Below are 13,871 nucleotides of genomic sequence, written 5' to 3' on the forward strand. Positions count from 1 at the left end.
TCGTTGAGAATGTTGAATCTGCGAGTCCTGAATTTCCCCTATTTGAAATTGATTTCTCCTAAGGATTTATTTAGGAATTATCTTATGTGGATTCTCAAACTTCCTAATGAAGCAATTCCAGCTATAATCAAAATATATTACCTTCCTTCATTTAAAGATGTAAATTCTGGTAATCAACTACAAGATGTCTCTTTAAATATTTCAGATATCTTGGAACTTTCTCAAGATACTGATACACAGTCAAGGGGAACATTACTTGTTACTTTTGCATTCCCATCAGAAAGAGATTCTGTATTGAGGCTCTATTTTCGGAACCAGTCACAGTTATTTCATGGTCAGAAAGTCTGGATTTATCCAGACATATCGAGGAGTACTCAAGAACAAAGAAAGAAATTTCTATCTTTGAAAGCAGAAGTTGTTTTGCAAGGCACTAAATTTAGCTTGAGATATCGGTGCAAATGTTTACTTAATTTTCAAAATTTTAAATATCTCTTTTTTGAAACTTCTCAGCTACGTACATTCCTGGACTCACACTATTTTTGCCTGATTCTTTCATTGTAATCGCGCTCTATTCGTCTTGGGTTCCTTTTTTTTTTCTTTATTATAATGGAGATACTATATATGCTTTTCTTTTCTTCTTTCCTCTTCTTTCAAACAATATTGTGTTTTATGAATTATTTCTGTAAAAGTATCTCATTTTCTGGATCAAGTGTATGCTTGTGTTAAATTGAAAATTTAATAAAAATAAAAAATAAAATAAAGAAGCTGATAGTGCTGAACCCTGAGGAACTCCCAAATCAATAGCTAACCACGCCAATTCAGTATTCTCACATATAACCTTCTGACTCCTATTCAGTCTTGCAAGTAACAAAGAGTGGGCAATAGTATCAAAACAGCAGCGCACCATCCAGCTAGATAAGTTCTCCAGAACTGAATCTTTCAAGATTATACTGAATGTCATCAACTAGTGAAACCAATAGCGTTTCGGTTGCACAATATTTTCTGAATCCATATTGTTCTTCATCTAGAACATGATATTCTTCTTAAAAATTCATTTAAGAACATGCCATACTGGATCAGACCAAGGGTCCATCAAGCCCAGCATCCTATTTCCAGCAGTGGCCAAACCAGTCGACAAGTACCTGGCAAGGGCCCAAACACGAAGTAGATCCCATGCTATTAATGCCAGTAATAGCGGAGGCTATTCCTTAAATCAACTTAATAGCAGTTAATGGACTTCTCCAAGAACTTATCCAAACCTTTTTTTAAACCCAATCTACACTCACTGCCCTAACCACATCCTCTGGCAACAATTCCAGAGCTTAATTGTGCATTTGAGTGAAAAAGAATTTTATCCAAATAGTTTTATATGTGCTACTTGCTAACTTCATGGAGTGCCCCCTAGTTTTCCTATTATCTGAAAGATAATAGGAAGACTAGGGGGCGTAATATACACGCGTAACACTTTAAAACACATCCTGCGGTGCAGAGTCTATTTTGCATAGGCCCAGTAACACGTGCAAGCCCCAGGATGCGCATATCTCCCGGGGCTTGAAAAAGGAGGCAGAGCCGGAGCCTCCAGCCCGGGATCGCGGGCCAGCCATTGGCCAGGGCGCGCAACCTTCGCCTGCCCAGAGGCAGGCGCAACTTCTAAGTTAAAGGTAAGGGAGGGGGGTTTAGGTAGGGACTGGGGGTGGGTTAGGGAGGGGAAGGTGGGGGGCGGAAGCAAAGCTCCCTCCAAGGCCGCTCCGAAATCGGAGCGGCCTCGGAGGGAACGGAGGAAGGCTGCATGACTTGGCACGCGCTTGTTATAAAATCGGGCGAAGATTTGTGCATGCCGGGTTGTGCTCACAAATCTACGCCCGCGCGTAGCTTTTAATATCTGCCCCTTAGGGAATAGCCATTGCTTATTGCTGGCATCAGTAGCATGGGATCTTCTTAGTGTTTGGGTACTTGCCAGGTTCTTATGGCCTGGATTGGCCACTGTTGGAAACAGGATGCTGGGCTTGATAGATCCTTGGTTTGACCCAGTATGCAGCAACTTATGTTCTTATAAACATCAAACAGGTTTATGGTAATCAAATGTGAAATGTTTTAAACGTTGTCCAAAGCTAATGAAAATGATTTAAAACACTTCATGCACTTGCTGTATATTCAGAATAACAGTCCGGGGTGTATACTTTCTGTAGCTGTGGTTAACATAAAATAGGACTTTCATTATGCTATGTTGACTGATGAAGCTTTAATTAACCTTGGTAGTTATAGAGAAGCTGAGTATACTTGGAGATTCCAGTTTTGTATAATGACTTCAACTTTACTGGTTATTGTTGAATGTTTGAGCTGCTGAATTCCTGCCGTGCTGCTTTGGTTCCTACACCACAAAAATGTAGCATGTTTTAGACAGTCATTTCATTGAGAATCGAATGAGGACACAGGTAATATGGTTAATAGAACTTGGCCAATAACTTGTTTCCTTTTCCTTTGAAGGGATAGAGGCAGTGTCCGGGTTGTGGTCTCCATTGGCGAAAGAACTGATGAGGAAGCTCCTGTTGGGGATGAGTGTTGTGGCCACAGTGCTAAGGGTCACTGAGAACACCCATATACTTTCACTGGAGTTGGAGGTCAAGAATGAGCGGATTAACGTAGCTGAAAAACTTATTAGGGAAAACCTGGCCAAATGCAGCAGCTCCACCAAGAGTCTTCTTCCAAGTCTGGGTAATATATTCATTCTTTTTTGGTAATGCAATGTGAATTTCTCTTTGAGTAACTTGGCTGATTAGCTCAGTAAGGTAGTGTGAAAAGACTTTGCCATGGCTTTTGTAAATATGAAGAAACTTTTTATATTGTCACAGACATTTTAGTACAATATACAGTAAAATGTAACTATTTACATGTATGTATGCATACACAGAAAAATGTTTCATATCAAGTGATTTGATCCGGCAGGTATTACCTGCCAGAATGTAAGTATATTCTGCCTACAATAGATGAACAGATCACTATACTTAGATAGAAACACATGATGGAAGACCTAATGCCCAATGAAATTCAAGAATATACACCAACCTGTTTTTTTCTCCTATTAACATGCACACAAAGACAAAGCAAGGAAAGTAGTGAAAGAGTAGAGGAGTAGCGGCAGGCTGTGTCCCAGGGAAGCCAGGGCTCATATCCCACTGCTGCTCCATTGCCTCAGGTACAGACTTGGGCTTATGAGCCCTTTGGGGACAGGGAAATATCTATAGTTCCTGAATGTAACTGAAGTACCTGAAAGGTGGACTATAAAATAAATATTACTTGTGCTTATTAAGTTTTGTTAAAATCGGTATAGTATATATAAAAGCACGAGTGATACAAATACACAGAACATGCACTAGGAAATAGTTTACAGGTCTGTAGTAGGGCAGATAAGTTGCTGCTAAACAAATATTTTTAGTTGGATAGTATCTACAGTTTAATAGCAGACTTCTCCACCTGGGAATGTTGGTGACAATCCATATTTGAGGTCTTCTAGGAAATTCATTAATTTTATTGTTTGGGGGAGGGGGGGTCTGGAAATTCTCCAGCAAAGTAAAATACTTTGTTTAGCTCGAGCAGTAAACTGGCTTTTTATCTTCTATGTGGTAGTGTTTCATTACAGAACTGAAGTACACACCCAAACTGTATGTATTACTTACAACCCTAAACACCTTGCTGGGTAGACTAGATGGACCATTTGTTTTTTTATCGGCCTTTATTTACTTTGTTACTATCTTTTGTGCCCCTGCAGCATTTCTGATAGAACTTGGATGTCAATCTTTTATGGATTTTGTTTTTTCGTTTTCTTTTCTCAGCACAAACAAATGAGGCCTGCTATAGAGATCTCCTGAATCGAGTGAGTACAATGTGTATGTACAATATGCTTGTGAGGGCTGGTGTGGCGTCTGTCGGTGCATTTTGGCAGCTGCAGAAGCTGGAAGTCAGAAGAGGCTCCCATCATCCTCCCTGTTGCATGGGTAGAGACCAGCGGACAGAGGCAACAGTTATATGGGTTGAAAGAGAGATGAGGTGGCAGAATTACAAAGAGGAGAAGAATGGGCAGTGTTGACGTGAGACTGAGGAAGGCACTGGGAGAGCATGCTTGTTCGGGCTGGGGAAAGGGTTCAAAAGGATGCTAGGGAGTTGGGGGGGGGGGAGGGAGTGCTGGAGTCAGCCTCGGGAGGGTGAAGATGGAGTGGGTAGAAGAGAGATGTGTGAATACAAAAAATTCTCTCACACTGCAAATGTTTTGCATGTGGCTGCTAGTATAAGTGTGGATTTTCATTAAAAACCCATTTGTTGGCCAGGATGGGATTTAAATTTCTACAGCAAAACGTTTCTGTTGAACTATGAAATTTCAGTGGCTTGCTGGAAAATGTGGTGGCCCACAACCAAAATAGATATATATATATATATAGAATTTTTTGTATGTCTATGGAATGAGTGCAGGTACTTTTTTTTTTTTTTTTTTTTTAACCAACCGCCAGATTAATGCTCTCCTCACTTGGGATGCTTCCTTCCTTGAAGATCTATGTAGTTTTGTTTGCAGCTTTTTCATTTGTTGCCCATGACTTTTGTTTTCTGAGCTGCCTTCGTATTTTGATTGTTCAATATTTAAACTTCCCCAAGCCTAGTGTTACTCTGATTTGACCCTTTTGAGTCAGGTTTTCATAGAATGCTGGACACCTGGGTAAGTGCATTTCTAATTTTCATTGGCCCAACTTAAAATTTCCTGTCGTGTAGCCAGATGGACTCAGAACAAATGGGTATAGTGTGCTCGTGCTAGCAGTTGGAGACTGATCTGACGTCAGCACGGGTACATATACCCTCACAGGAAGTGAAGCTCTTCAGTAATTTCCGTCTCCAAAGCAGTTTGGAGAGCCTGCACGCTCGCTGAGCGTGTTTCCAATCTACTTCTATTACTAAAATCTTTACAGGAACATCAAGCCCCGCGCTCCTGCGGTGATACCACTGGTCCCTCCCCCAGTTGAGCTTCCCGGGGTGAGTTCCGTGCTCCCTCGGAGGTTTAGACCTCGGTCTGGTGGCCGAATCGCGGCAAGGACCAAGCCTGCGGGCTAAGAGGCGCCTCGGTCCCGGCGTGGACCTGGGAGGCAGCGGGTGCATTCCTCAAGCGCGGTGGTGACAGTACTTCCCCTCTCCCCCGCAGCCGGAGACCGCCCGGGTTCTAGCCGGGAAGCGCCGAGGATCAGGTAAGGCGCACAACTTTTACTTTTGGTCTCCGAAGTCAAGGATCTGCGGCGTTGCCTGTATGCGGCACGCCACGGTGGTCGCCATTTTGTGGGCCCGGTTCAGGTATTGAGCGCCCATGATAGGCGCCTGTATTGAGCGCATATTCTGTTTAGCGTATATTGCTGACCGCATATTATTGAGCGCATATTCTGTTTAGCGTATATTGCTGACCGCATATTATTGAGCGCATATTCTGTTTAGCGTATATTGCTGACCGCATATTATTGAGCGCATATTCTGTTTAGCGTATATTGCTGACTGCATATTAATGAGCGCATATTGTGTTAAGCGTATATAGCTGCCGCTTAGCATTGAGCGCATGTTGTTGAGCGCATTTTGTTGTGCGCATATTGTATTGAGCGCATATTGCTGCCGCATTTTATTTTAGCGCAATGGACCAATGGAATGCCCCGGTGTCCCAGGCGGCGGCACCTCCTGATTCCGGCGTGAAAGCTCACTGCCTCTGCTCAGCATGCCAGCGAGGAGCCACGCACAGCGAGGAGCCACGCACAGCGAGGAGCCAGACTCCCTTTGTGCCCAATGTGAGGAGGCAGTGGGAGCCTCGGGCCAGGACCAGTCTCAACCAAGGTTTGTGGATAGTTCTCCAGGGGCCACCCCGGATCTCGCAGGCAATCTCGAACAGCCGGGACTCCCGGGGGACCTGGTACCTAGGCGACTTGAGACCACCTCCATTTCATGGGTGGATCTCTTTAAGGGGATCCATGCCTTTGTACAGATGCAATCAGCTTCCCGTTCAGGCCCAGCTGTTACAGGGGCTGCTGTTCCTGCTGCTGTTCCAGCGGACCCTGCCCCTGGACCTTCGCGCCCTTATCGGGCACCACCTCTGAGCAGTCCGGTTCAGGCGGAACCTGATGTCTCGGAGACCGACTCAGAACCCTCCAAGGAGGGGGAACTTCCCTCGGGGATGGAGCCATATCGAACCATGAGGCGGTTCTTTCCCAAGGAAGATCTCTCCGACCTAATATCTCAGTGCCTGGCGGAGTTGGATATTTCGGGGCCCAGCTCTGCGGTGCCACCTACACAGAACCCTCTGCTGGAAGGTCTTTGTCCTTCAGCCCGCCATTTTCCCTTCTTGCAAGCTGCACAGCAACTGATAGATCTGGAATGGGCTGCACCGACGGCCTCATTCAAAGGGGGACGGGGCCTGATAGGCATGTACCCTCTGGATCCGGCTATCAAGGAGTTGCTGGCGTGCCCTCAGGTGGACGCCTTAGTTAGCGCTGTGGGCACTACTATCCCAGTTGAGGGGGGGCGGCCCTCAGGGAGGCTCATGACAGGCGACTGGATGCCATCCTGAAACAGATATTTGAGGTGGCAGCTCTGTCTTTGCGAATCGCAACTTGCTGCACAGTGGTGACACGCTCCTGTTTGTCACAGATTAGGAACAATGCTCCAGCAGCGGACATGGAGTCCTCTCTCTCGTTCCTCACGGATGCCGCATCCGACCTAGTCCGTACAACAGCTAAGGGGATCTCATCCTCTGTGGCTGCCAGGAGGCAGCTATGGATACGGAATTGGTCTGCTGATGCTCCTTCAAAGACACGCCTCACCAGAATGCCCTTTAAGGGGTCCTTCTTGTTCGGCAGCGACCTTGATAAACTGGCCAGCACATGGGGTGCTTCTCCCATACCTCGACTGCCAGAAGACAGGTTCAAAAGGAACCAGCGTGCCTTTCCAAGGCCCTCCAGAGGCAGAAGTTCTCCACGCTTCAATCCCTATAGGGGTCGCTACCAGGCACCTCGTCCTCAGGCCAGGAACCTCGGCCCAAGCAGCAGAAGAGAGGAGCCGGCTCGGGCTCAGGTCCCGGCCGCGCCTCCCAATGAGATTCAGCCGATCCATCTGGGGGACGGGGCCATAGGGGGCAGGTTAACCCTCTTCTACCCCAGATGGGTCGAGATTATGTCGGACCAGTGGGTCCTCGCCATCATCCGAGAGGGTTATTTTCTGGATTTCCATCATCTCCCTCCGGACAGGTTTGTGGAATCCTCGTGTCCGATCCACAAGAAGGCAGCATTGGAAGCTACCCTGGCGAGGCTCCTGTCCCTGAAAGCCATAGTCCCGGTACCTGCACGGGAAATGAATTCTGGGCATTATTCCATTTATTTCATGGTACCCAAGAAAGGGGGTACCTTTCGGCCCGTCCTGGACCTCAAGTCCGTCAACCAATGCTTATGGGTCCCGAGGTTTCGCATGGAAACTCTGCGCTCAGTCAAGAACGCAGTACAGCCAGGAGAATTCCTCACGGCCTTAGATCTATCAGAAGCCTACCTGCATATCCCGATTCATCAGGATCATCAGCGCTACCTACGCTTCAAGGTGCTAGGACGCCACTTCCAGTTTCGGGCTTTGCCCTTCGGGCTGGCCACATCACCGCGGACCTTCACCAAGGTGATTGTAGTGGTAGCAGCGGCGCTCAGACTGGAAGGAATCCTTGTCCATCCCTACCTAGACGATTGGCTGATCAGGGCGAAATCGCGAGAGGAGAGCCTTCGGGCAACCAACAGAGTGATCGCCCTTCTGGAAAGCCTGGGATGGGTAGTCAACCTCAGCAAGATTTGCCTACAGCCTTCCCAATCTTTGGAATATCTGGGAGTCCAGTTCGACACCCAGGCAGACACAGTCAGTCTCACCACCAAGAGAAGATTAAAACTTCAGACGCGTCTCCGGTCCTTGATGGGAGCCAGTCGACCCACAGCTTGGGATTACCTGCAGGTTCTCGGTCTCATGGCATCCACCCTGGAAGTGGTACCCTGGGCGAGGGCCCAGATGAGACCTCTACAACGCTCCCTGCTCTCTCGATGGAGCCCCCGCTTCTGACATTACTCTATGCATCTGCCTCTACCAGCCAGAGTGCGGACTCAGCTACGGTGGTTGCAGTCCAACCACACGAGCAGGAGGTCCAAGATGTCCTCCCCCACGTGGACTCTGCTCACCACAGATGCCAGCCTGAGCGGATGGGGTGCACACTGCGAAGAACTCACAGCCCAAGGGCGGTGGAACAGAGAAGAGTCGGGGTGGAACATCAACCGACTAGAGGCACGGGCAGTCCGGTTAGCCTGCCTGAAATTTGTTCACAGACTGAGGAACAGAGCAGTCAGAGTAATGTCAGACAACGCCACCATGGTGGCATACATCAACCGACAGGGCGGAACCAGAAGCCAACAGGTGTCCCTCGAGATAGCCCTGCTGATGGCTTGGGCAGAGGCGAATCTTCAGGACATCTCCGCCATCCACATTGCCGGAAGGGACAACACCACGGCAGACTTCCTCAGCAGAGAAAGCCTGAATCCGGGAGAGTGGCAGCTGTCCCCCAAAGCCTTCCAGATGATTGTGGATCACTGGGGGATTCCGGACATGGACCTACTAGCAGACAGGTCCAATGCTCAAGTACCCAGATACTTCAGCCGCAAGCGAGATCCGTTCTCTCAAGGGATCGACGCCCTGGTTCAGCCATGGCCTCCAGGGGGCCCTGCTATACGCCTTTCCTCCGTGGCCCCTGCTGGGCACCCTTATCCACAAGATTCAGAAGTACCGGGGCCTAGTTCTTCTAGTGGCACCAGACTGGCCAAGAAGACCTTGGTACGTGGACATGAGAAGACTACTGGCAGGGGAGCCCCTTCCCCTGCCTCCGCTCAGGGACCTGCTACGTCAAGGTCCCATCCTTCACGAGGATCCAGCTCAATTCTCTCTTACGGTCTGGCCATTGAGAGGGCTAGACTGAAGAAAAGAGGTTACTCGGATCCAGTGATAGATACACTCCTCCGAGCTCGCAAGTTCTCCACATCCCTCACCTACGTCAGGATTTGGAGAGTATTTGAAGCCTGGTGCGACACTCATGGCACCAATCCACATGCGACTACTATCCCTATTGTTTTGGATTTCCTGCAGGATGGACTTCAGAAGGGTCTCTCCCTCAGCTCCATCAAGGTTCAGGTGACTGCGCTGTCTTGCTATGGTCCCAGGAGGGATGGCAAGGCCATTGCCACACATCCAGATGTTTCTCGCTTCCTGAAAAGAGTCAAGCACATTCGTTCGCCACTGAAGTGGCCAGTGCCTTTGTGGAACCTCAACATAGTTTTGGATTTCCTCGCGGGATCCACCTTCAGACCCCTTCGGGGCCTGTCTCTCCATTCTCTCACTTTAAAGATGGTGTTCTTGCTGGCTGTATGTTCAGCACGCCGCATCTCGGAGCTACAGGCACTGTCTTGCCGGGATCCTTTTCTCAGACTCACTCCTGAGGCTATCCATCTTCGCACAGTTCCATCCTTCTTGCCTAAGATAGTCTCACGATTTCACCTCAACCAGACCATATTATTGCCAACCTACGGCAGGCCTGAAGAAATCAGAAGAAGGGCGTTTGCTACGCCATCTCGACATTGGCAGAGTGCTGCCCAGATATCTGGAAATGACAGAAACAGTTCGAAAGACTGACCATCTGTTCGTCCTTCACAGCGGGAAGAAACAAGGAGAAGCAGCCTCTCGGCCCACCATCGCCCGCTGGATTAAAGAAGTCATCAGAGCGGCCTACGTGGAGGCCGGGAAGTCACTGCCTCTACAAGTCAAGGCTCATTCTACCAGAGCCCAAGCAGCATCTTGGGCGGAATCTAGGATGCTGTCGTCTGCAGAAATATGTAAAGCGGCGATGTGGTCCTCCCTCCACACCTTCTCCAGGTTCTACTGTCTGGATGTCCAGGCCAGGGAGGACACAGCATTCGCAAGGGCAGTTTTACACGGTCCTCAGGCAGCCTCCCGCCCAGTCCGGGAGTAAAGCTTTTGTACATCCCATTTGTTCTGAGTCCATCTGGCTACACGACAGGAAATGTTGAGATTACTTACCTGATAATCTCGTTTTCCTTAGTGTAGACAGATGGACTCAGCATCCCACCCAGCTGCCTGTATACATTGGTTTCACTGATTCAAGGTAAGCCTTATCACTTCTTACATGAGTGCGTACACTCTGCCTGGTGTCGACGCCTTCCGGTTGGGAATGCTGGCGGTCTCCAGCTACTATCAATCGGTCAGGGGAATCCTGTTTTCACTATTTCATTGAGCGTCAGTACACATTTATCCATAACAGCTTTTGCAAGGAAGATTACTGAAGAGCTTCACTTCCTGTGGGGGTATATGTACCCGTGCTGACGTCAGATCCGTCTCCAACTGCTAGCACGAGCACACTAAACTCATTTGTTCTGAGTCCATCTGTCTACACTAAGGAAAACGAGATTATCAGGTAAGTAATCTCAACATTTATGGACCAAGGCCAAACCCAGTAGCTCATGCAGGAAACTTTGGTTGTATTACTGAGGCTGGCTTCTATTCCACTGGGCTGGAATGCTGGCAAAGCAGCATTCACAACCCTTAGGAGAGAAAATGCTTGGTGGCAAGATTTAAGGTGCATAAGTGACATATTTTAAAAAGCCATGTTTTCTGAGGATAAGGAGAATGAATTAGCCCCAAGAATGACTGCTGTCATCTTGACAGCGCTGACATGACAGACTTTCTTAGAATTCTCGGAGCATGCACGAGAATTCCTACTTACACGCCGCCTCAGAGAGTCCCCTTTGTCTTTTTTTGTCTTTGGTGGAAACAAACGAGTTTCTTAATGTTTGTGCTTCAGAGAGAAAAATGACCTCTATAGCTATAGGCCCTGGTAAGCTAGCCGCCTTACACGAGTTTCTTCCACGACAGGGTGGTACTGCACACTCATCCCAAGTTCCTGCCTAAGGTAGTGACGGACTTCCACCTAAATCAGTCCGTTGTGTTGCCCACTTTTTTCCCCGAGGCTACACTCACACCCAGATGAACGGGCTCTGCATATCTTGGACTACAAGCTGTGCCTCCAGTCAATAAGAAGACCGATGCTACTTACTGGCGCAGCAAGCCCTGGGTTTTCAGAAAAGCCAGTTTATTTAGAGAGCACCGCAACCCACAGGCAGTCCACCCAACTCTTTGTCTCCTTCGATAAAAATAGACTGGGAGTTGCGGTGGGCAAGCAGACCCTCCCTAATTGGTTGGCGGACTGTATTGCTTTCTGCTACCAGCAAGCAGGCCTTCTGCTAGAGGGCCAAGTGAAAACGCACTCAGTGAGGGCCATGGCAGCGTCAGTGGCACACTTACGGGCAGTCCCTATTTTTGAAATCTGCAAGGCAGTGACATGGAGTTCCCTTCACACTTTCACAGCCCATTACTGTCTGGATAAGGACGATCGACAGGACAGCGTCTTTGGCCAGTCTGTCCTCCGTAATCTGTTTCCAGTGTAACAACCCAACTCTTCCTACCTAGGGCCCCGTCTGGTATTCAGACTGCCCTGTTGTTGCCAACAGCACCCCTGTTGTGCTTGTTGCATGTTATTGGGTGTCTGTTGACCCAGGGTGTTCCAGGAGCAGCCTGCAGCTTGCTATTCACCCATCTGTGAGAACTACCATCCTGTTTGTCCTGGGAGAAAGCAGAGTTGCTTACCTGTAACAGGTGTTCTCCCAGGACAGCATGATGTTAGTCCTCAGGAACCCCCACCCCGCAGAGTTGGGTTCTCCTTTCGTTTTATTATTTTATTTTTTTTGCTTGTGAATTCTATATTACGTGACTGAGGAGGGACCCTGTGTGGATGCATGGATAGTGGCATGCTGGGCATGCACAGTGTGCCAGTCAAAGTTCTAGAAACTGATAAAAGTTTTCTGTGCCTGGCTCCATCCGATGATGATGCCCATCTGTGAGGATTAACATTCCGCTGTCCTAGGAGAACACCTGTTACAGGTAAGCAACTCTGATTTTCAATTGAACATATTAATATAAGGCCTCAGAATTCAGGTGACCACCAACGTCTTAGAACCAATCAACATCCAGGCCTCCACCATGTGATTGTATTCAAGTGTTGTTTTATTGTCCTTGTTCTTGTATTCCTTTTCTTCAGTGTTCTAGTAATTTGATGGCTGATTGTTCTTCGAGATGTACATAGCCCAGCATCCTGTTTCCCAACAGTGGCCAATCCAGGCCACAGGTTCCTGGCAGGATTCCAAGTTGCTTATCCCAAGAAAAAGCAGTGGATTTCCCCAAGTCCATCTTAATGGTTTATGGACGTTTCTTCCAGGAACTTGTCTAAACCTTTTTTTAAAATGCAACTATACTAACAACTTTCACCACATTCTCTGACAACAAATTCCAGAGCTTAATTATGTGTTGAGTAAAATAAATATCTTCTCTTATTCATTTTAAATGTATCACTTAGTAACTTCATTGAGTGTCTCCTGGTATTTTTACTTTTTTAAATGTTCATAAATAAATAAATGGAAGTTGGCCTGACCCAGCTCAACAAGCAATACTGGCAGTGTTCAAGGTACTCCTTGTCGCACCGCACCCCAAGCAATCGCTCTGCTCATTCTACTGTAAGGCCAGCCCTCCCAACAACTTCCAGTTTCCTGTATATAGGAGAACAGCCCTTGCTTTACAATAAGGGACAAGAACTGAGTTGGTACTGTTTTCTGAAATATTATGTCGTCCTGAAATTTGAGAGATTGTTTTTTAATTTTTAACTATAGTGGTAATGTGGAAAATACTTTCTCAGATAAAATATTACATGCTGTGTTGAACTTTGCCTTTTTCTTCCATGAGCCTCTGATTCTGGGTTCATGCAGTACTTTAATAAGACATCACCTTGCTGTGTTGTTTCTACTTACAGCCTGGGGTATGGTCAAACTTTGAAAAACCTCAACAAATACAATTTACTGCCTAAGACTGACTAACTAAGGTTAGCCTCACTTCGGTGGTGGGAAAAGTTAATGGAGTCGCTGTTGAGAGAGAATAGTGAAATATCTACAGTTGGGAGAATTGCTGGACCACAGGCAGCATGGATTCACCAGAGGAAGGTCCTGTCGGACAAATCTGACTTTTTTGACTGGGTAACCAAGGAATTGGATCAAGGAAGAGTACTCTGTCATCTACTTGGATTTCAGCAAAGCTTTTGATACAGTCCCGCACAGGAGACTGGTGAATAAAATGAGAAGCTTAGGAGTGAGTGCTGAGGTGGTGGCCTGGATTGCAAACTGGTTGACGGACAGAAGACAATGTGTGATGGTAAATGGAACACTCTCTGAAGAGAGAGTGGTTTTAAGCGGTGTACCGCAAGGATCGGTGTTGGGACCGATCATGTTCAATATCTTTGTGAGCGACATTGCGGACGGGATAGAAGGTAAGATTTGTCTTTTTGCGGACGACACTAAGATCTGCAACAGAGTGGACACGCCGGAAGGAGTGGAGAGAATGAGACTGGATTTAAGGAAGCTGGAAGAGTGGTCGAAGATATGGCAGCTGAGATTCAATGCCAAGAAGTGCAGAGTCATGCATGTGGGGAGTGGAAATCCGAATGAACTGTATTCGATGGGGGGGAAAGGCTGATATGCACGGAGCAGGAGAGAGACCTTGGAGTGATAGTGCCTAATGATCTGAAGCCGGCGAAACAATTTGACAAGGCGCTGGCTAAAGCCAGAAGAATGCTGGGCTGCATAGAGAGAGGAATATCGAGTAAGAAAAGGGAAGTGATTATCCCCTTGTACAGGTCCTTGGTGAGGCCTCACCTGGAGTACTGT

General features: G+C 47.5%; 1 protein-coding gene across 1 annotated transcript in view; it reads left to right on the forward strand.

Moving 5' to 3' along the window:
* The window catches only part of TDRD1 (tudor domain containing 1), a gene marked incomplete at its 5' end in the record, with an annotated part of 488,249 nt that overhangs the window by 465,752 nt on the left and 8,626 nt on the right, over window positions 1-13,871 (forward strand). The window contains 2 exons of the mRNA XM_029610456.1: window positions 2,488-2,715; window positions 3,834-3,874. Of these exons, the coding sequence (XP_029466316.1) occupies window positions 2,488-2,715; window positions 3,834-3,874 (269 nt within the window). The remainder of the gene's footprint in view (window positions 1-2,487; window positions 2,716-3,833; window positions 3,875-13,871) is intronic.

This window comes from Rhinatrema bivittatum, chromosome 7 (genome assembly GCF_901001135.1).
Source record: "Rhinatrema bivittatum chromosome 7, aRhiBiv1.1, whole genome shotgun sequence".
Taxonomy (NCBI): Eukaryota; Metazoa; Chordata; class Amphibia; order Gymnophiona; family Rhinatrematidae; genus Rhinatrema; species Rhinatrema bivittatum.